At 38.2% G+C, this 24,422-nt stretch overlaps 1 protein-coding gene across 1 annotated transcript in view; it reads left to right on the top strand.

Annotated features, from left to right (window-relative positions):
• The window catches only part of CRIM1 (cysteine rich transmembrane BMP regulator 1), a 173,960-nt gene that overhangs the window by 110,311 nt on the left and 39,227 nt on the right, over positions 1-24,422 (top strand). Inside the window, exons 6-7 of the mRNA XM_084203268.1 lie at positions 6,914-7,096; positions 11,095-11,292. Coding sequence (XP_084059394.1) covers positions 6,914-7,096; positions 11,095-11,292 — 381 coding nt within the window. The remainder of the gene's footprint in view (positions 1-6,913; positions 7,097-11,094; positions 11,293-24,422) is intronic.

Here is a 24,422-nt window from a genome sequence, read left to right as displayed (position 1 = left end):
CCCCTTGATGTGACTCATAATCAGTATTTTATAACTGTTTCTGTGATTTTTTTTTTTCCTCATTTGAGAAGATAAACTGACATAAAGGAGGCATTTCTTTTTACTCTGTGCCTTCTGGCTGTTTTCACACTTGCATCTCTATAAAGTGGTACTGCATTAGAAGAGAGATTAAAAATGCTCTTTAATCACACTTCTTGTCACCTGTTGGTGCGCTTGCTTCTCACAGGAATTGCAGATCCATTATTAATCTCATGGTACAGAAAAGGATAAAGGCCATTCCACTATTTCTAAAAGGAAATAACAATGGCCTGTTTCTAAAGGGAGCATCAATGAGTACTGAAAGGATTTGATGGGGAATATAGGGTCAGCAAGGAAAATATTCACCTTAGAAGGAGGAATGAAGTGCAAGTGAAGTACCTCACAGACATCATCTACCATGGAGTTCCCATTATTTATTGCATTAATTTTGGGAGTCTTTATTGCACTTTCATTAAACTTACTTTCTGTGTGCTCTAAAGAAATAAGGGTTTGAGAGAGGTAATAGTCTGTCTCAGAGCAGAGAACTAGACAGTCCTAATACTAATTGAACAGTACTGCATATTTCTCTTTGGCCATCCAGAACCACAGATTTTTGTGGTGGACTTCAAATAGGCAGCTGCTTAAAAAAATTAAATGCAAAATGCATCTTGTGAGATGAAAAAGATAACAAATTGTTTGGTACATAATAAGGTTAACATTAAAGGAGGATAATCTGATACCAAAAAAGTAGAGGGATTTAGTTGTTGTGGGCTGAGGTTTGGTTTTGGGGTTTATTGTTTTTAGTTCAGTCAGAACATCTGAAAGGTATTTGAAAATCATGGCTAATCACAGCTGGATGAGAATTGGGTCTAGTATAATGAAAAAGTTGGTGAGTCTGCCAAACCAAGTCAAATGTTTTAGATCCTCTGAACCTGTATTATACTTGCCCTAGTCAAATTGGGAAAAGTGTGTGAAACAGTGCAAGTCCTTACCAGTTCATTTACAACAAGAGGGAAAAGGAAAACACAGAAAACTGAAGGCCAGGCAACCCAAAATTCCTGGTAAAAACTAGTCTGTAGATAAATAGATAAAAGAGATGGGGAAGGGATTGTCAGGACCACAGCTGGATGTGAAACCAGACTCAAAACTCTTGAGTGGTTCACTAGGAATGGGAGGGTTTTTCAATGGGAAGTAGAGACTGAGTTTTAAAAACAAATTTATTTTTTTAAATAAAATGGAGAACGTCTATTTCATTTATTTATTGTTGGTTAATGAAACACAAGATGCTGTATAGATTCTGTGAAATGATATGGCATATACAAAAAAGATTAGGTGTCAAATGGTGCAATTCTGCCTGGGTTTAAAAGTTTTTTTAAAAAAAGGTATATACTTCTAGTGTTTACTTTGGTGAAATAGTAATGGTTTTTTGCCAAAGTGAATTGTCTTGGTAGACTAATATCTTCAGTAATGTTCTGACTCAAATACTGCTGGATTTTTAAACTTGCCAATACTCTGGAGGACAAGGTTAGAATTCAGTATTTTTCTCAAAGCATGGAAGACATGGCTAGACCTGTTAAAATGCCAGACCACAGCCTTGTGTTACAGGTTTGGAGATGTTTTTTTTCCTCCTGCAATTTTTAACTTCTCTCATGCACTAGAGGCTTCTCACAAATGTCCTGGCAATGCATGATGGGCTGTGCCAGTACCTATTAGTGGTAGTGTTTCAGATGTCTGTGCCCTATTCACATGCCTATGGCTAACCTGATCACAACATGTATTTTCTTCTGTAGTGGACTGACAGAGACCACTGGGATTTAAACACATTCCTCTGTTACGAAGAACCTGTCTTGCTTCCAAGGATTGTTTGGCGATTTCATTGAGAAAATCTGTCACTGTTCTAGAGCATAGGCACCACCCTCTGTGGGCCCAGCTCCTCCTTTGTTGTCCTGATATTTTCCAGTAGTAGCACTGGAGGATGTTAAAAAGCAGCACTGCTTAATTTCTAGAAGGAGTTGAGAGAAAGAAGGGGGGTAGCCTTGTAGAAAATCACAGAAACAATCAAACAATAAAACATATGACCTGATGGAGAAGAATTAAAATTGAAAGAAAGGCATACATTTTATTTTTAAGAGAGGATGTAGGCAGGGACACCCTGAGGTATCCTGAGGATGGCTCCTCTTAGCAAGAAATTTGTATACTGGAGGATAGAAAAAACTGTAGAACATGAGACCTCAAAGATGAGAAATGTAATGAAGCTTCAGGGATGCTTCCTTTCCATCTGTTGCTTCTGTCTAACCTGAATTACCCCTCCCATGATTTTTGCTGTGTTACAGTCAATAAAACTGTGGAATTGTGTAATAGGTAGGTTGCATTTCCTCCATTACTGGTGGTTTTAAAGAGAATATTAAGACAGGGATGTATCAGGTTGAGCTGAATTTGTGTTTTCCCGGGATCCCAAGTATCTTTTAATTTCTTTTAAGACTGCAGTTGCCACAAAATAGTATTTCATTCCTTTGAGCTGTGAAAGTACTTTTAAGTAATTGTATAGATAAATTCATTCATTTACAAATGATACATTCATTTACAAATAATAGTTTCAATTTTATTTTAATTCTGGTTTCTCTGTTTCTGGATGACCTTTTTAGAATATGCACAACCAAAGGATTTTCAGAACAGTTCTGTAATTGTGTTAATAGGGAATATGCTGCCATGTAATATACTGCAGTAGTAAGGAATATGCTGCTTAGGGAAACTAAGCAGCACAACCTGAAGAGTAAGAATCCAAATACTTTTTTCTGCCTAGCTTGTTTTTATATGCTTGTAAGGAAGCAACAGCATGCAGTTGCCTTATAACATTATTATGGGCCAATTCCACTGACATGTGACCTTCTCTTTTTTAAACTCTATCAGCTCAGCTTTGGATAAATGGAAATCTTTTCTGTGTTTTGTTTATACAGACACAGGATTCAAATTTTTCTGTTTCCTTCCCTTTCATTTTATAGAAAGTTCACAGCACTTACCCAAGTTCCTTCCAGGGCTCTGGTACAAATGCTTCTTTATACTGGAGGAACATTTGAAGTCCTGGAATCATGAACCTTGTAATCCTTTGAACAACAGAAAATTGTTTTGAATCATGCTTCCGGTTTGGGAGAGCTGGAATTTCTGATACTACAGAAGAAAATGCCCAAACTTGCCTACAGAGGCTGATGCCCTGAGGCATTGCATGTGCTGGTTGTGACTGTGTGCAGATCTGCTGCCTTGCAAGGGATGGTTTGCCAGACTTGCATGTGTTTCTGAGCTGTTCCAGGACTCAAAATAAAGAAAACCATAAGTATTAGGAAACTGCAGAAATCTCAGTAACAGAATTTTTACTTTGGTGTAGTTCAGCCCATAGAACTAATATGCATTTCATTAGATTTACATGTAGAAGTTAAAATACCTTTGAAAACTAATTTAATAAAACAGATTGTGTCCCTTTGCAGTCCAGATTGGTGATTAAGGTTTGAGAAATGATCACTTTTTCTGTAGTGTGAGGCTGTTTGGTTTAGTGACACCTTTTTGGGCTCTCAGCCCCAGAACAAAAAGACTGTGGCCATGTAGAGCTAAATTTTTGTCAGAACTATTTTTCTTTTAACTCTGTGGCAGGAACTTTAATGCCAAATCAAGTCAATTGTAGTCATGCTTGACTTTATATAGAAGCAGAGATGTCATGTGTTCTTCCACTGCCAGAAAAAGCCCTACATCTTTCTGGAGGCCATCCCCTCTGTCCTGGCTTCTTTCACAGATGGGCAGTTGTGTGTCAGTGCTTGGGCTGGATCGATCTTGTATTAATGGGTTATCTGCGAGCAAACATTGAATTTATGTTCACAAAGCCATGGCCTGTGTCTCATGCCCATTGCTTTGTTGTGGTAGTCTACATCACAAACAGGATTTGGAGTCTCAGATATGTTTAACTGCTTTGTGCTGTGAGGTTTTGGCAGTTTGAATTTCTTTTGTGACACGCTTAAGCTTGAGGAGTCCTACCTGCAGTTTTCTCTTTTTTGGCAGAGCAATGAATTTAGGAAAAGATGCATCTTTTTAATGTTAGCTTTAAGTTCTTTATCCCTTGGTGACTGTCATACTTACATCAATATGGCAATAAAATTGGCACTTAAAAGCAGCAAGAAAAAAAGGGGAACTGAAAGATCTTTCAGCATATTGTGGTAGAAGAAATGCATTATTATAATTTCACTGTGTGTTGCTCACTCAGCCTTCCACCTGGAGTATCTAAAGCTAGAGTTTTTCATTTTAGGGCTTGTTTTGCCTTGACTCAGTCTCAAGACTGGAGTCTTACAGATGGTTCTAACAAAAGTAATCCTTGTCTTTTAGCTGGATGCATAGGCTTAGGTCTATAGTTTAGTCTGGATATATACACTTACCATAACGGTGGATGTTAAAAATATACACATAGTGAAATTCTACAGTGGTTTTCATTGTAGGAATAAAACATGCTGTTTCCCTACAGGATTTGCAATTACTTGCATAGTCTTGTTTGGACATTTAAAAATAACAATAATTAATGGGAGATTATGTTTCTACTTCTGATGAGGCAGAAGTTCATCTCTGCTCTTTGGGTATGGGGGAATCAGTGAAAACATGGAAAGCTGCAGTCAAAACAGTGAAACCAGAAGCAAATGGATTAAAGGCCTTTTGAGTTGTGTTGGCACTTTTCCTTTTTGAGAAGGTTTTTAAACTAACAGCTTGAGCTGCATAAACTTGAAATAGTCTCAAGTGTTTGTTTATGTGAATTGCTTTCTAATGAGGTCATAGCTGTTTTCCCGGACAGAGTGGTATTTCCTCCTCTTGCTCTTATTTTTTATGCTGCTTTCTACATTATGCCTTGAAGACAGAACAGGCATGTAAAATCACACATTGCTCTGGATACTTCCGAGTTTCAACTCTAATGCTTTGCAATAATTTCAAATAACTCAAGGCTGGAGCACAATATATGTTGAAAGAAGTGCCTGAAATGCTTTAGAGTTGTAAAGAAAAACTGTGTGATTGTCAAGAGAAACTCAGTTTTTAGCTCCCAGAAGTTAAGGGAATTCTGGTGGATTGAAAGGAATCTGCAAATGCTGATTTTTCATTTAAATATATTTCATCTCCCATGTGAGATTGTTCACTAAGCAAAAGAAAAATCAGCTGACCATAAAAAGGGCACAATTTTCAACTCTAGGTGGCTAGGCATTACATATATAAGTAAATAGTCTTTACCATCTGTTCTACAGAAATCAGAAACATGGACAATTGTCCCTTCTTTTATTTGCTGTTTGCTTCAAATGCAATGAAACATGTTGGGTTTGCCTACAGTATTTGATAATATTTTTGCTGAAATAAATAGCTCCTGTTTGCAGAACCTTTGTTTTTTCAGACTGCTAGATTTGCAACTTCTGAAAAAAACAGACTGGTGGACTAGATACTGTTGTACTTCAAGTGGCTGCTTTCACAAATTTTGGGCTAGTGTCATAGGAGACCAAAATTTTATTCTGTAGTGGTGAGGAGGGAGGGGGCTTTAGTAATTGAGTAATCTAAAGAGGATACTGTGAAGTCATGATTTCCAAATGACTAATGTGAAGTGCTATAGTTGAACATAAATTTGGAGTGTATTTCCTACAGTGTCTTGAGTCACAATGATTCAGCCCTAAGCAATGGAGCTGCACAGTGTTGTGGAAAGGGGGGGGATCAGTTGGCTGGTTGAACTGAGTGGGCTTTGAAAATGAAATGAAATGTAATGGGCAAAATGAAAGAAAAATCAACTGTCTTTTATATCAGTCTCTGTCAGTAGCAACATAAACAATTTCCTGTTTAACTGTATCTGTAAAATAGGTGATGGAGGAGGGTTCATAAATGTGGGGTAACTGCAAGGTCAAAACCTCTATGAAGACCTTGTGATGCTGTGTAGATCTTCTTCATAATCTGGAACCAAATGCCATGGGTATAAAATAATAATGAGAAAAAGCTGATTAAATCTGCAGACTTTCATTGGTTTAATTAGCATCTTTTTTTCCTTATTTTTTGAATGTTAACAAAGTAAACGAGCAATGTTCTTCCCAAAATACTTGAAAATTTAGAGATGCTCTTAGTTTCCCTCAAAGTTTGGCTTTAATTATATGTCAAGGCTCTGCTGTAGATGGAGGCACACAAGAACTACCCGTCTTATGCTTTTGAAATGCTAAAGTGATCATTGAACTACTATTATAATTGAGTTGGGTTTTTTTTTTGGGGGGGGGGGGGGGGGGGGCGGGGGCTATGGTTGTGAGCAGGCTATTACACCTCCAGGTTGCTTGAAAAAAGAAGTGTTCAGTTCTGCATAACAGATCATGCAGTCACAAAATGTTTGGGGGTTGGTTGGTTGGTTGGTTTTTTAACCTATCAGTTGGACAGCTTTAGTGCCATTTATCCACCTGGATGCCAAGTCCTACAGAGAGGAAGATTACACTTAAGAAACATCAGAAACTGACTTCTTAAAACAGAAAAACATTGTTTCATGTGCTAAAATTTGAAGTAGCTTCAGATTCATTGAGAATGAAAAATATTTAGCACCTACAAAGAAATACCAGTGTTGCAGCCTTTTTCCAGGGTTTTAATGTTTCTTAATTGAGACATAATTGTAGACAGTTCCTCTGAAGGTTATTTTGAACAGCATTTTATTTTCTTCCATTGTTGAACAGAAAATATACCATGTACTTAAAAATTGTATTTGAGTTTACAAATTTGAAATTGTATTTGAGTTTACAAAATGAAAGAAAAATCAACTGTTTATTTTACATCTGTTTTTGTCAGTAGCAACATAAGCTTAACTATTTCATGCTCAACAATATCTGTAAAACACTTTTTTTTCTTTTTCTTCTTTCAGAAGTGAAGCCAACTTGCATATTTAACAGCATGGAGTATTATGATGGAGACATGTTTCGGATGGATGCCTGTCGATTTTGTCGGTGCCAAGGGGGAGTCTCTATTTGTTTCTCTGCCCAGTGTGGTGAGCTACACTGCGACAGGTACTATGTGCCAGAAGGAGAGTGCTGCCCAGTCTGTGAAGGTACAGTGTCTTCTTAATCCTGTCTGCTTTTAATTCTGCTGCATTTTTTCTATTTGCCTGTTCAATGGAAATGAACAAATGAGCTCATTGAGCTTTTGTTCTTCTGGAGTTTGCAGATTCCTCCATAATTCAGTTTATTTCTACATTTTTGCTGTGCCTGAATGTGCTGTCATGTTTGAATGTGCTGTCATGTTCTTTGCAGTGCTTCTCTGACCTTGACACTACTTCTTAGACATGGTCAAGCGTGCAGTGCTTTTTCAGGGGGGGGCCTCTTGACAAACAACATAAAAAGCTGTTTTTAATTTCAGCACAGACATTTAGACAGGTATCTCAGAGCTGCAGTTGTAGCCCTGAGACAAATTTCGATTGCTTTGCAGCCTCCTTGTTATTCTGTTCAGCTAGAGTAATGCACACAACTTCTTTCCTCTACAGTTACAGCAAAGCAGTGGGACAGCAATCCGATGTCAGCATTCTTATCTTCTTCCTTTGCTCTGCTGAGAGCCTTGCTAGGCCTGCAGTCCTCTTAAATGGGCTCTGGGAAATTTCACATTGCTTATACTAGAAAGTATTGGAGGCATCTTCTGCCAGAATACAACCAGAATTCCAGCAGAGGAAGATAGGGGTGGTGCTGGGCACTTGGATCTTGCCTCAGTGAGGATTAGTTTATGGCCACCAAGTAGGCAAAAGGCTTGTGAGACACTTTCAATCCCTTGGCTTAAATGTGGACTTAGGAATATCTTCTCAATAAGTGAAATCACCAGGAAATCTGAAATCTTCTCAGAGGAGAGGAGTCTAGTAACTACTGTGAATTTCAAACACTTTGCAGTCTCCTTAATATCATTATTCCTGTAGCTCTTTGCAGGAGCAAAGAAGCCAAAAGATCCGTTGTAGTCATGTTTTATTCCAAGCAGAGAATTAGAAAGTAAAATACTTCATAAAAGTACATCTGTGAGAGCTGGACCTTCTCACTCAGCACAGGATCTGGTGAAAAATGGCTTGTTTTGTTACAAGCTACTGAAAGCTTCAGAGATGTAAACCCAAAATCTGGATAATAAAATATCAGATGGGGAAGTTAGGAAGGAATTTTTTAAAGAGTATTTGTAATTTTTTAATGTTTTGGTGTATATTTTACATATTTTAGTGTCAGTTTGTCATGTTGACGCATGGTGTTCACATGTAGAGAAACTGAAATGCAAATGTTGTAGATTTACGTATTCCAGAGAGGTTTGCCCTGATTTTAAGACCTGGCCTAGACATTCATTGCTGACTATACTTGAAGGCAGGATCCTAGATTTTTGGTCTTTCCTGGTGCAGTTGGACCTACACTTACAAGAGCCTTCATGCTCTAAGAAAAAAAATAAATCTGTGATATACTGTCATTTAATGACAGATTGAAAAAGTCTAGAGAAGGCATGTCTGATGTGCTGAACTCTCCCAAGTGCAGATCCACTCCTGAAAAAACTGCTGTATGAGCTGCTGACTTCATAGAATATATAAAATCTCTTGGGTTCATTTCCTCTAATTACTATTTTTTCTCATATGTGAATATTCCAAGATTTGGCATTATGAAATCATCGTGACAATATATATAAATATATAAATATATCTATATATCTGCTCTATCTGTCCTATATACATGCTGATTTTCCACATTGAACTTGCAGATCTAGATATGTCCCTTATCCTCTTTGATGATTTAAATATTTAACTACCTTATTATTTATCAATAAACTCTTCTGTCATGTCATCATACCACAATAAAATTTTATTTCTCCATTTTTGCAACATTTCAATCAGACCAACAAGAAAACCTGATAGCATTTCATTTCAGGGTGATGAGTTGGTGTGTATTAGTCTGCAGTGGAAATTTCTTCTTTAAGACAGGTCCTTAGTAAGACTAAAATGGGTAATGTTATATAGTTATTGTGTAGTCTTATTTTTCTAGTAATGACTGTGGCCTAATACCAAGTTACAGGGTCCTTCATCAAATCACCTGGTGCTATGTGGCTTGCTTCTTTCTGTTGTGTATTCTTCTGATAGGGGTTATGGCACTAAATGAAGGAAGACTGACTTCTGGATTCTGAACGATTGGATAGTGAGATACATGGTGGTTTTTACTAGAAATCCCTCTTGATTAAGTGGCATTCTTTTAAGTGAGCCTAGACAGCTGGTGCCATTAACATATTATAATTGTCCTGGTTCCTTTAAACACTCAAAAAAAAAAAAAAAGATGGATCTGTTCCATTTTTAAATAACTTGGGTAAAGTTGACACTTCAATTGACAAGGTCATGTATTTTAAATGGGCAGAACATATCATCACACCCATTCATGCTTTTCTAGTTGGTGAAGAAGTGGCATTTTTTTCTATCTGCTCTTCTTCTGTTGAGTATTTCATGGCTTGTTGTCAAGGTGATTAGTTGCTTCCTACAAATATTTCCTTGATTATAGAAATAAAAAAAAAAAAGCTTTTTTTCCCCCCAAGAATTCTAAAATGGGAAGTACTAAATTTGTTGTGAGTTGTGTAGTACAGGCAAAAGCCCTTCTTGGCTTAACTCCAGGAGGAGTTCTTTCTCAAAGTTCTTTAGGCTACATCAGCATTAGGAGATGTAATTTATAGCTATAAATGCTACTGACCTTTTAAGGGTACCAGGAACTTTGTGCTTTGAGTTGCATAGAGACTATTGCAAGTAGCACAAGTCCTGTATGCCTTTTCTGTGCTTTTTCTGTATTCCTCTGTCAATCAGAATCCTGTACATAGGTTGAATGATAAAATTTACTTCATTTCTTTGTGTATGATTTGATTTTTGGCAAGGTCAGAAACCTGTGTGTTGGTTTTTTACAGATGCAAGATCATACTAAAAAAATCAAAGGTGCAAAGTTAAGAATTTAGGTAGCATTTTAATTTTTAAATGCCTTATTTTCACAACCATCTGGTTTTGGGCTTAATCAGAATTTTACTAAAATTCTGAATATCAGTACATCTCAGGATGGGGATGATGTTGTGTGCCATTTCACTCCAAATGTTTGGAATGTCATAAAGGGGCTTTGAATAAGACAACAGCTACTGGCACTGCTACAGGTTTTATCTACATTCGAAATGCATTTCCTTCCATCCAAAGGGGACTGACAAAACTCCAAAGCAATAATCCAAGTTTCATTCAAGCCTTATTTTTCCTTCAGATAGGACACAGTATTTCTCCCAAGTTCTTCCATTTTAACACTCCTGGAAAATTAACTTAAAATAAATCACTTGTGCATATTTTGTGTCTGCTAAAAAAGATATTTTCAGGTATATTTATTGCTTTTAATATATTAAATTTGCTTTACTATGTAATTTGTAATGTTGCTTGCTTTGCAAACCTGACCTACGTACTGTACATTCTCAGATACTTCATTTGTTAGCCTGACAATTACCTTTTCTTAGCCACCATGATAATCTGTATGCATTCACATAATGTATATATTTTTAAACTATTAATATCAGTGCAACTTACCACATCTCTGGAGTACTATTATTTCTGAAGAGTAAAAGCTGCTTTTATTTCCAGAAATGGGGTAGCATATACAGACTTTCATGGAACTTTAAGAGAAATCTTACACAAGTATGCTCCTAAAATTTTGTTACTTAAATACCCAGATCTTAATTTGACTGCTAACAGGTAAGTGGGACTTGTGGCTTTTAAGAGACAAAACTTCAACCAAAATGAAATTGAAAACTGACCCTGTTCAAAAAGGTAGTATGTCTCCAACACTAGGATGAGGTGCAGCTCAAAGGCACTCTTCCTGTTCAGCAACAAATGTGCCAGAGGCCTCATCTTTGTTCATGGTGTAAAAGAGTGTTGCAGAGCTGACAGGAGTCATTGCAGTGGGTCACTTAGAAATGTTGGTACAAAAAAAAAAATCAACAGATCCAAGAACCATTTTGTCCTGAAGAACAAAACCAAAAAAATTGAACCATTAATTAAAACGCACGCTCTTGCAATTGCTCTCATTTCAGACCCACTTTATCCAGTCAATAACCCTGCTGGCTGCTATGCCAACGGGCAGATCCAAGCTCACGGGGACCGCTGGCGGGAGGACGACTGCACCTTCTGCCAGTGCATCAACGGGGACCCGCACTGCGTGGCCACCGCCTGCGGGCAGAGCTGCCTCAACCCTGTCAAGGTGCCCGGGGAGTGCTGCCCCGTCTGCGAAGGTAGGAGCGCTAGTCCTCCTCTTGCGGATTTGGTCTGTCAGGGTCGCTGCTTTCCTGGCAATTCTTGGTTCACTTTGAAATTTTGAAGAAGCTGGTGTGGCATTGGCTGGTTACTGAATAATTACAGAGGGTAGAAAACATCAGTGTGGTTTAACTGTGCCTGTATGTTGGCAATTCCTGGCACTCTTTTGGCATAAAGAGGTGGTTAAGACCAGCATTATTTGCTAATTTTTCTCTTAGCTTTGCTTAAACCTTATTAATAAATATAGGAGAAGTTAGAAGGTCAGAATGTTTGTCACTATAGGTATTACCGTTAATTGGATTATTCATGTTTTCTTCTTCATTACTGTCATTTATTTGCAACTAAAAATCTCTTTGTACAACATAGTTGGATATTGGACATAATTATTTCAGTGAAACTTATAAAAAGGGATATTACCTGGGAGATATATTAAGTCTTCAACTTCACAATTACTTTTTCATTTGTTTGTGGAAATGCATGCATATGGTATAACTGACTGAGATTTAACCTAACTATAAGGTAAATGCTTGCCCAGCCTGACAATGGAAATATGAAGACTTGCAAACTGAGACATGAAAAAAATTTTGAATTGCATATATAAATGTGCATTTAGAGCTGCATTTTATGGAGTAGCTGTTCATCAGGAAAAAAAACCAGATAAATATAGAAACAGTTCTTCTAGACCTAGAGCCATCTTCACAGTACACAAACACTTGTGGGTGCTCAGTGAGTTGGAGCGTAAAAGTTTTTCTCATTCCATCTCTGATTAAAAACAAAAAAAAAAGAATTTTGTATACCTACATGTGTCTCGGGGCCCTTCTTGGTTTGCAGTACCCATCCAAGTAAGCTCACTGGCATACTTACTTTTTGGGATAAATCTGAGGAGCATAAGGATTTCTTACAGGTGCTCTTTAACTCCAGAATTCACATCACTAGGTATGAAGAAGGTGTTTGATACAATGTGTAAAATCTGCATCGAGTTGTATAGAATTGAACTATTTGCCCTGAATTAATGTCACTGTGAGGAAGCAGGTTAACTGCTGCTAATCCCCAGTGATCACCTCAGGATGGGATATCACAGAGCCTGTGCTGTCACCCCTCATTAGCTAGGTGTCTGAGCCAGCTTGGGAAGGCATACAGAGAGAGAGGCTGATGGAAGTATTCTCAACATGTTAATACATTGAGAGGATTCTTTCCTCTGATGAAGGAAGGATAGGAAAATGTGTCTATTTTCCTATTTTCCTCTTGCAGACTGGAGAAAATGGATGAGACATAATTCAATTAAATTCATGCATATATATATATATATATGTAAGCTAATTATGAAGAACCGTGGGAAGCAAACACAGGGTCGAGCATAGGCTTCCATCCTTCATTGCTAAAGGTTGCAAAGTAAACAAGCTGGTGCTTCATTAACATACCACAGTAATGTCTCTGCAGTGCTCTCAGGACACAAGTTAGGTCCTCTGGACTAGGCTGCATAATTCTATGCAATAACATGTTTGTACTTTTAGAAGATGATGTAGCTACAACTGTTTAAGTCCATAAAAGCTGTTTCATAGTTGCTTTGGTGAGTGACAGATGGAGTGCAAACATACTTATGGTACAAATGGATGAAAACTGACACAATTGAATTGTGGTATCAATATTTAAATGAGGTCCTTGTGTCATCTAAATTATGTCTTATTAAAAAATAATCTGACTTCCTTTTTGTTTGTCATGTTAGCCTTTGTATGATGTATGCTTAATTGTAGTCATTTAGTTTTGAGTGTATCATCTGGAAGGCAGTGATACTGACTGGTATTTTGAGGAACTTCCTATGTTTTAAGCTTAAAAGCATCACATTTGCCTTGGTGTTTAGGTTTTTTGTTTTTTTCAAAAGGTAATGAAATTATCTAAGTGGTGAAACCTACAATTAGTATAAGTGCTTCTAGTTCATGCTAGATTGAAGTTTCAGCATATGTAGGTACCAGGAGTCAGAGAACATCTGAAAACACTTGAATCCTCTCTTATATTTTTCCCTTCCCTCTCCCACAGCAAACAAATATAACCAAAACAAATGTTTATGATCTACTATTGCAAATTATTTAATTCCAGAAATCGAGATATGGGATTATTTCAAGGATCAAAAAAATATTGGACTGTTAAAACACAGTAGTGAGTTCAAGTGCTAGAACCCAAGATTTAAAAAACTGGCTTTTTAAGAAGCACCTCTGGATGATTTGGTGAGGAGTTATTCAGCATTTGAGACTTATTTTGCAATAATGACAAATGAAAAAATCTCTGAGAAATGAGCCATCAAGGGTACCAGCAAATCTCTCGGAGTCATGTTTTGGAGCATCAAACAAGTTCAAGGCTGTTACGCCTTGTGATGAGCAGTCTGAATAAAAGTATTTAGATAGATTTAGATAGAGCAAGGTATAACCTGATTTGAAGCATGAGCCTGTGTGTCTTTCTGAATCTGTTAACATTTTTCTTTGAAAGCACACATTAAGAAAATCCCAGAACATTAGGAAAAAATAACAATGTTAGATGTTGACTGTCTGCATTTAACATTAAGAATGTGTATCTTAAAATTCCCTTTTTTAAAAAAGGTGTGCTGATAGCAGCAGGGACTTCTGTGTAAGCTGTAGATTTCTGGCCCACCTCCAAGGTCAGATAGCTTCATATGTCTTAAGCCTTAAATCTGAGATTAGTAGTGCTTCTACTTGGAGTTTAATGCGTGGGGTAGGAGACAAGTACTGTCTGCCTTCATTACAATACAGCTGTCGCTTGCTAACCCAGTGCTCAAGGAGCTTCTTTAGATTCCTGTTCTCTGGTTTTCTCCTTGTTCTAAGGCTGAACTGGAGAAGTATGCATGCCCTGGGAAGACAGTTAAAAACTTTTACTTCCTTCGCACGACTGATTTTTCCCACATTTTAGTTTTATCATTTTAATGACAACCTAGTCCCATCTAAAATGCTATTTTGTTTCTGCCATCCTCCAGCCATCTGACATCTCTATTCTCTTAAACAGGTAAGCTGCATGGATCAGTACTCCTTCCCATTTTATATCAGCTTCTCACTCTTTTTCCTGAGCATTGTTTCGGTTGATGAAGTTCTGCTGCTGATGCTCACCATGCTGTCCATGACCTGCAGGGGTGGTGGGAACAGGGGAGAATAAGGTCCAGGCTGGGAAGCTGGCTCAGAAATCAATCCCTTGATTTTAATGATTCTAATGAAAAAGATGTGCAGTACATTTTAATGGAGCTACAAGCAATGAAGTAAATTCCAGGCTCATTTTTTCCTAAAGAGGAATTAAAATGGATTGTCAGCCATTTGATGCTTTTCTGCATACCACCTCATTGCATTTACATACCCACAGCTTAACCTGAATTTTGCAGTGCACTGTATGAGCAGAAGCATTGACTGTCTGTGTCTCCAGTTTGGTTTCTCCATCTTTCTGCTTCTCTAATTTCCTACTGTTCAGGAAAGAGAAGCAGACTTCTTATCTAGTGAGGAAAAGGTCTGGCATCGTGATATTATAGAAGTGTCATATTTTCAACTATGTGAGTTATCAGAAAAAGCAGTGTGTTTTAGTGATATGTTCAATAAATGGGCAAAAATAATGTAAACTTTGCAGCTGATTTTGAAATAGTAGTTTACTACTGATTGTAAAGATAAAAATACCTCATTTTGCGCTCCTCTTTTGAATGACTTCCAGTTCTCACTCGCATCTCAACATATCAACACTCTCAAAAAGAGTATATACCCTAGAGAAATAACATCATTTTTGCAGATTAGTTTAAAATTACTTCTTTTCAAAAGTTGTATTATGTAATTGCGTCATGAATACACTTTGCTTTTTCGCTCTTGCTTGTATACTACATTTCTTGATTCAGCTGTAGCTCTTACTTTCTGCACTAATTTTTTCACTTTTTTTGTGGAGACTAATGCAGGATGTAGGAAATAATTACTTGCATGTTAGATCAGATCTAAAGCAGGAAGAAGAGTGGGACTTGCTGAAAACCCCCTATTATCTTAGTCAGTTTAGTGGCTGATAGACCAGTTCAGGCCCATGTTTCTATTTAGAAATAAGTATTAGATAAAGAATAATAAGGAAGACATTTTATATGCTTATCACTATTTTTAAGCATGCATTTATTTCTCATTGGACTTTTATTTACATTTGAAAGAGAACTCACTTCCAGCAGCCGGCTTCAATAGTGTGAGCTTACTTTAAGCATGTCAGATATAAGCTCTTTAATATGCAAACCAAAGCATATAGTCAAAGATATTTCTATTGCATATTTTGGTTTGAGTGTTGAGGGATACAGGGATTTGTGAGACAAATTTAGGATTTGATGAGAAAATTCTAATCAAAACTGCTTGTGGATCTGGCCTGGCTGTGGGTCATCCAGAGTAAAAGGTTATTAGTATCAGTCACTCCTGACTCTTTCTCTCTGTCTTTGATCTAAATGCGGCAGTACCTGCAGTTCTGCCAATTCAGTTATTTCTTGGCTGGTTTAGAATCAGTTTCAATGCAGGACATATTTGTTCCTCCAGATAAGTTTACATTCCAGCAGCTTCATAAGGATAATTTTTTTCTTGGATTAACTTACAAAAAATTTTGCTGCCAGAGATCACATATAACATAGTAGAAATTCCATGTACAAAGATTCTTGAAATATGAGCACAGTGTGTCAGCACACAAATGTATTCAGCCTTTGAATGCAGTAAATTCAGAACAAACTAGAACATTCCTATTGCCTCATGAAGGAAATCCTGATGTTCTTGCTAGCACAGTGAGAAAACCAGGCTGTGAGGATTGTAGAGACTAAAGTTACATAAAATCAGCTGTTGGCACTTTTCTAAATTAAAGACCAAGATGGAGCAATTGTGATATTTCTGTTACTATATAGAGCTGATTTGTATCTGTTCTTCACAGATACCTTTTTTAATTCTTCCTAACATGCTGCTGTATATGTATCCATGGTGTATATCCTGTGTGTGCTATGCAATACATGTTCCCACGTTGATTGGATGCCCAGAGTGGTTTGCAATGTATAATTTCCTGAATGCTTGCCCTGGATTTGCTGGGGAAGATGGTAACAGTTGCTCCCCTCACTTCAATCTTGCCTGCTGCTGCTGCTGGAAGGAGAGGCTGAGTGAGGTTCTTGAAAGGCTTTACACTGGAGCTCCCTGGAGAGATTGATGAGGAGGAAGAGACAGGAGCATGGGGGAGTAGGTGCATGAAGAAGAGGGGTATTTATGGATGTGGTGTGCCAATACAATGGGTTTGTATATGGATTTAATTTTCAAATCTGCGGGCAGCCTCTCTGGAGTTGTACTGTAGCTGATATCCACTAGTATCTTTACCAGCTCTGTTTGATGTTTTTACTAGCTCAGATCAAAGCTAAATTTATTTTATCTATAGACAACAAAGCTAAAAAGAACAGCCAGTGTCTTAGAAGGCAGAGTATGAATTCATATGTTTTAAAGCAGAGAACTGACAGAAAGATGCTCACTAAATTCAACAAGAGAAAATACAGCATGCTATGCTGTGAGGAACCAGATTAATTTTGATTTTTGTCTCAACATTGTTTGACCGGAGGTATATGGGGGAAGGGCTGCACATGTGCCACTTGCAGGAGGCAGCTAGGAGAAGATGGAGAAAAGCCCTGTCTCTAGGGAGACTTTGCCTGACAGCCATTTTATGTCTCACATGGAATAGGCGGTCAGTAGGAGACCACCAAGGACACTGTGTCCTCCAGAGAGGTTCTCCAGTCGGGTACCAAAAGGTCACCAGTGCGCTGCAGTCAAATGTTCAGCTGGGCCAGTGGTCTCCTGCCAGCGAGCAGACCTTGGGGGGAGCTGGGGCTGTAAAAGTAACTGTGTCACAAGCTGCTAGCCTCTTTTTTCCCCTCAATCTTTTTGCTTGCTCTTGCTCACTCTCCCTCTTGCTGGCTGGTCACATGTTGACCACCTCCTGTGTCCCATCCTACCACTTCCACCTTCCTCACCTGCTCCAGCCATCACCTGTCCGGCCCCACTGTGTTCCTGCCTGAGCCACCTGCTCCCAACCCTGTGTCACCAATCCAGGCTGTCACCACCATCCCTGCTGCAGCCCTGGGCAGGGCTCTGGGCCTCCTCCCCATGCCCACACCCCTGGTGTGCAGTGCCATCCCCGTGGGAGCTGTGCCTGTGGAGCTGCACAGGCTCCCCAGCCAGCAGCTCGCACACACCCCGCCTGCACACGGACACCGACAGCGCAGTTCCCACTCCCCAGTTCTGGTGGGAACACCCGCTTCTTCTCTCTGTCTCCCCTCTCTCTCTCTCCCCCCTGCTTTCTTTTTCCTTCTCCTTCTTCCTTTCCTGTCTTTCCTATTCTTGTTTAGTTGAGCATCGCCCTTTTCATTACCAATAAACGGTTCTCAGATATAATATTTGCCTTGTTTGGCTTAATTCTGTCCTGGATCATCTATTTCAAAAGAACAGGGGTTTCCCCTTAGTGGAATGTGACATGCTTGGAGGAGATTCTTCATGAGTCCTGAACCAGAGTGATTGTTAAATAGCAGCTTTCCAGGAGAGGTTTTGTGATTAAGGGGAAAGAACATGTTGAATGTGGATAAACAGGTCCTTGAGAAGGTAAATACCATACTGAAATTAAAATCAGGAGGAGAATTCACAAGACCTGAAGTAATCTTTTTGGCTCTCTTTCCTGTGGGTGGGTATGCCCCTGGATGACATAGTAGTAGGTAGGTACTTGATTCTTTTCTGTACATTGCTTCTCTGATAAGGGTGGAAGCTGGAAAGCATTGGAGAGCTATGAGCACAGTCCAAAATTTGTAGAAGACAGACTGAGTAAATTGGATTGGTTCAGCTTAAAATAAAACTATGAAGTCAGAATGTGAGCATAGCAGCCCTCAAGTGACTAAAAGGTTGTTGCAAAGAAAAAGATAAGACAGAAAAAGAATGGAATTGGATTACAGAAAAAAAAGATGGGATTTAGAGGAAGGCAAAAAGTTGTTCAAGAAAACAAAATTTCCTCTATGGCATGTTGTGACTAAGATTGTCTTTTTGTTGTGTTCAGGGCATGGCAGTTGTATTTTCAGCTTTAGTGAAAAGAGATTTGCTCAGGAAATTGCTTGCATAACTGAAAGCAGTACTGGTATTTCACGTGTAGTTTTCAATGTTCATGTGAGTGATGGCTCTAGCTTACCAATACAGAGCCTGATACATAGCTGGGGGTTTGGAGGGGGGAGGGTGTTTGGGGTCTTTTTAACGAAACATCAAAGTCATCAAAACCCTTTTGGCAAGACATCTTGATACAATATGTCCACTTAAATCACTTCTTTCCAGTTACCTGACACACTAAAGCCCATGGGCTTAGTAATAAAAACCCAATATATGATGCAGGGGACTGGGTACTGTGGTGGCTGTTCCCATAGGGAGAGAGGCACAAAGCCTTTCCACAGAAAAGGCATGAAATTGGAGACAAAGGCATATTGAGACATGTTAGTGTGGAGGGGAAGACCTTTCTTTTTCCTTGGCCTGTCCCCATACTCAAGCTCTTCAGTTGACCCAGCTTTTGAGGACATGCACCTCCTTTCTCTGGTGACAGCTGGGAAAAGAAGGTCCATTCCCTTCTGTGGATCCAGGACAAATAGTTAGTTAGTTTTAAGCTTCTGATGGATGCTTCTATATAGCTTCTATAGCTCCTGTAATGATATTGGGCCTCTGGGATTTGACTTTGTTTATTTAATCTATTATCTATTTTTCTGTTTATTTTGTTTTCTCTTTCGACTTCTCTTCATTAAGAGCCAAGGCTTAGGCAATCATACTGGCCTTCTGTGCTTTCCCCATGGTTTTAGAGCCAATGGCTTATTTTTGTAGCATAAGGAAAGGATCACATTTCTTCAGATTAAAACAGACAGCTAGGTAGAGGGGAGAAAGGGGTTTTTCAAGTGCCATAAGGGACTGCAAAATTTTTACATGTGCTCACACTTCTTTTGGCTCAGACCAGCTCTTGATGGGGACTGGTCAGGGTTCCTGTTCCATTGCAGCTAACCAGATCCATTGGCAATCAGCTAAATTGGCAGTTAGTACTGCTGCTTACTGCTTGCTTCTTGCTGGGCTAACAATTTTGCTTTCTAAGTAACGTTACAGTGGTTTAAATAGCAATTCCATTTTTAACAAATTTCACCAAAAAAAGAGGGAATATACCATATGAATAAATAATAGCATGGGAATAATACTAAAGAAGCTACAGTGATAGGAAAAACTCTTTCCCTCAGGCCGTCTGCATCTGAGGACAGCCATCTGCAAATTGGAATAATAGCTGTGTTCACGGGAAGCAAATATCAGTTAGGATAGTATGATTTTATTTTTTTAAAACAAGATAATAAATACAAGTGTTCAGCACTGGCATTGATGCCAAAAATGTCCTTTAGGGAGGTCTGTGGTTGTTTCTATTCCCTTGGATCTCTCAGAGGCTCAGGCTATTCATAGAGAAAGCTGATACACAGTAATTGGTTATCTCACAGCATGTCCTTCTGCAAGAGAGCCCTCAGGTACAAGTGGCTGGGTGCCAGCATAAGCTGTGAATGAGAAATTAAGTGTTAAACAAAATCCCCTCAGAGGATTTTCATGAATAAGACCCACAGTACTTTGCTGTCATTATGGCTGACACTTTATCTTCACAAAAAGAAATTAACATTTTCATCAATAAAGGAATCCAAGCTCTAGCTGAGATGTAATTCGGTTCAGTTCCTTTAGCGTGTCTAGCACTTCATTAAGTAAAAACAGGCAGCAGAGTCCAGTGAAAAGAAATTTGATTCATTCAGGATGAAGTCAGTGGTAGTGAGCAGTGTTCACTGACACGGGGCGTGGGCCCAGAGTCCTCCTTAGAGCATGAAATGTAAGTTTTTGTTTGGCAGCAGTGCTGGAGCTCCCAACCAGCCCTTTGATGAAAGTCAATTAAGGGATGCAAACGCCACGCTGCAGAGTTGGGCTTCTGTTTGCCAGATCATGATTCGGTATGGTGCTTCTAGAGAAGGCAGCTGAGCCTGTGGAACCACTGTGTGATGAAACCAAACTGGCCAGGGCAAGCCAGTGAAATTCAGGAAGAGTTTACGAGTATGGAATAACGTTTTCTTGGTTTTCACTGATTCATTGTTGAATTCAGTGGAAGACTGCTGAAAGGATAAATAACCAGAGAATCCTAATGAATATGTCTCAGAGGGTGTCTCGCTTATGAAGAACCTCATGGATCCTCTTCATTTTATTCAGCACCAATGGTTTTCATAGATTTGCCTCAGATGTACACTAATTTAGTGTTTATCTTCACCTAGTAAAAATAAATGAATGGCCTTCTTTAATGTATTTTAACAATTCTTGATAGAGTTAATTGATTCTGCTTCAACAGGGTGGTCATTTCTTAGTGCCCTTCCACTGAAAATTGTCAAAAAAAAATCCTATCAGCATTTAAATTCATTTGACATGCCTGTTAAATAAAAAACCGCTAGAATTGATTATTACAGACAAAAGGGTTTAACTTCACATTTTGGGAGTGGAAAGTATGTATTTTGATTGCATCACTGCAAAAAAGACATGTATGTATATCCCCAGCTTCTTTACTCTGCAGCAATAGTCTTTGATCATAATGGTTACTTTCAAAGAAAAAATACATATTTTAGTAGTTTCAGGTTGGCAGCATGAATAAAATTTGAGACAAAAGGCTGCCAAGCTGAACTATGTGTTTGGAGGTATATTAATGAGTGTATTTTCAGAGTTACTTGTGACATTAGAACATTGTATCACCTAAGTCCTTGCATAACATTTATAAATTGTTATGTGATGCTGAATTGTTGAACCCTGATAGCCAATACAGACAGCTAAATTCTGGGAAAAAATTTCCTGTGAGGCATTAGGTATTTCAAACCCAGGAAGGAAATTCTTTAGCCCAGGACTCAGGACTGATATTTTTCATGTAATGAATTGGAGGGGCGGGGAGGGCTGGAATGCGAACTATGAGGATGGAAAACATTTAGTCACTCTTGGAATGATATGAATGTTTTTACAGGAAGCTTAAGTAAACACACATGCTGCTGCTTAGTAGGCTGCAGTTAACTTTTTTGGACAGTAGACAAAATTTAAACAAGTATGCAGACTCGAATGAAAGGCTGTTGAGCAGCACACCCTTCAGGCCCAGTTTTGAGCCAGTTATCACTTAAAACATTAGATAAAAAGTTAGACTACAGTTTGTTTGGGTTTTTTTTTTTTTTCTTTTTTTTTTATGGTAAATGCTTGAATGCACTGATTTTTAATTTCTTTAAGTCATTCGATACTGGTTTTATGGGATCAAAACAACTTACTTCTTTTAAAGGTGTAGTCTGTATTATGAATTACTACAGAAGAGGGAGCTATTTCACTTTCCCCAAACATGGGCATGTTCTTTATTATTCATGCTGGAGATCTTTCTCCTTGTTTAGAACTTGATTTTTATTAATTTTTTTTCCCCCAGAAGAGGTTTTCATTTTATGAGAACAAAAGAGATGTTGGACATCCTAGAATCCTATTCTGTTGAGCTTACTCACAGAGGAAGAGCTTAGAATACAATAGTTACTTCCCTACTTACAACTAATTTTGTAAAACCATGGAGTAGCTATTTTCCTCACATGATATTACTGAAACTATGAAACAAAACCTTTTTGGAGTTAAAATATTGCATTCCAAATGAAACAAAGCAAAGAGAGTAATATTAATAATAAAAATACCTTGCTGAGAGGTAAAGCCTGCATAATGTATTAACTTAAAGGAGAACAAAAAAAATGATACTGGTTAAAGCTGGTTGTGGCTGTTACTAAATAATTCTTAACAGAGAGTTGCTCTTACAAGCACCTGGAAGAAATTTTGCTTCCTGAATGAAAAAGCTAGTTTTTAAGTCGTGAAGTAGATTCAGAAAGATAGTGTTAGGCAAACATGTACTTACTTTGCAAAAAATAGGTAATCAGTACTTGGCAAAAGCATACAGAAATCATCAGAAATTGAAATATTTATCTTCTGATTTCAGTTCCTTGATTAGGATTCATCAAGGATATTGCTGCTTTAACTGGAAGTGTCCTGAGTTTATATGAAAGTGAAATTCATGGAGTCATGCAAGTTGGAAAGGACCACCAGAGATTTTTCTAGTTCTATCTCCTTCTTAAAGTCGGTCCAGTGACAGAAGGATGTCAAGGCCTTGTCCTAGTTAAATTTTGAATATTTTGAAGGATGGAGATTGCACAAGTCTCCATGACCATGTCATAGTTTGATGACCCATGTGGTTCAAAAGAAAGATCAAAACAGCTTTTATCAAGTTGTCCTTTCCCATTCTGTGTTTGTGTTTTTTGCCTCTCATCCTAGCCTGGAGCCACCTCCAAGATTGGCAGGGCCTTGTAGTCTTTGTACCCTGGGGTTAAGGAGTGGTAGAGAGCAGTAGGATGGCCCCTGACCCTCCTTCTCCAGGCTGAGCAAGCCCTGCTTTGTCTCTCAGCCTGTCCTCCTGTGCCACCTCTCCAGCCCTGGCCAGCTCAGGGGCTTTGTCACGTACTTGCTCAGCTGTGTCCATGTTTCTCCTCTACCGAGGAGCCCAAAGCTGGACGCTGCTCCAGCTGTAGGCTTCCAAGTGCTAAATGGAGGGAAACCATCACTTCCTTGTACCTGCAGGCTCTGCTTCTGCTGGTGCAGGTGCCTCTTGTCCTTCACACAAACCAAAACTCAACTCTTGGTTCTCGCATAGTATATTTGGCTTTGCAGAAGAGTAGTCAAGTGTAATCTCTCTTTGCTTTCTGATACAAACTCTATGGCTAGAGTTCAGATTTTGAACTAAGAATATGATAGGAAGATGGGTATAATTTTTCATTCTGGTTCCACACTTAAGAAGGATGGTATTTAGTTAGTTAGTTGTCTTTTGTATAATATATATAATTAAATCCTTTTTTAACAGTAGAAGTTAACAAGGTTGCAATAAATTTTAAATTGTCCCTGGTTTTTTTTCTTTTTTTAATTTGTTTTCTAAGGCTTTAGCAGTCAATGCCATATTTTAGTTTTCATTCTCTTCCTTTTTTAAAAAAATAATTTATCAAATTATGTATATAATAAAATTGTAATCCCGAGAAACAAATTTTCCCTGCTTCCACTGAAACATGGGTGCACCAATTTCTCTCCATATCTGAATATTTGAGCAGTATCTTAGTACCTCAATACCTCAGTATAACAAATTTAGGGCTCAGTACTAGACCAAATTGACCATCTTTTGTTCTTTTGCATGTATTTATAGTAGTTTACATTGTTAACAGAAGAAAATATCTGCTCTTTGTACTACAAGCTGTGTCACATCACTCAGGAGAAGTGGGAGGTCTTAGAAATCAAAGAATGAGGGGTGTAGGGGTTGGTTTTGTTCATATTACAGAAGTATTCTAGATGGAAAAAATCAGTGAAAATACTATTCTACTATGATACCACCTTTTTTACAACCAGTTTTTGTGTTGGTATGGTTAATATATGTCCTTAAGGACAAAGCTAGCTCCCGACATTTCTTGAATGCCACCCTTCTTGCATCATAAATGCAGTTTGATTTCAAGCTGGAATGATGAGATTCTGGGTTTGATCACATATTGTAGTATTTTTCAGTGGACTAGTCAGACTGAAGGTTCACTGTTGCCCTGATTTTTTTAAAGATTTTCTAAGCCTTCTGATGTTTACATTCTTGTAATGAACTTTCTCATACACTTTCTGTAAATAACTCATTGTTTTGCATTCTTTTATGGAAGAGGTGAAATTTAATAGACTGTTGGTTTGTCCATTGTCATTGGAGAGGTGGCACTGTCACCCTCCAATACACTGGCACTTTTGGAAAACTATAAATGTTGGAGTCAGAAAATAAACTTCCCTTTTTTCTTCACCTTGAGAGCAGCAGTGTGTGCGTTTGTGTTGTTTCATGTCCTATAGTGACAGTCCACCAGCAGCTGAAATAACTGCTGTAGATTTTAAAATCGTTGAAGTTGTTTTTAAGTAAATGGCATTGTAAAGACTTAATTCTAATTCTATCAACCTCACAGCAAGCAAAATAATAATTTGCACCAAAA

Source organism: Fringilla coelebs (assembly GCF_963513975.1).
Source record: "Fringilla coelebs genome assembly, chromosome: 3".
Classification (NCBI taxonomy): domain Eukaryota; kingdom Metazoa; phylum Chordata; class Aves; order Passeriformes; family Fringillidae; genus Fringilla; species Fringilla coelebs.
The sequence above is the reverse complement of the archived record's forward strand: the minus strand, read 5'-3'. Positions and strand labels throughout refer to the sequence as shown.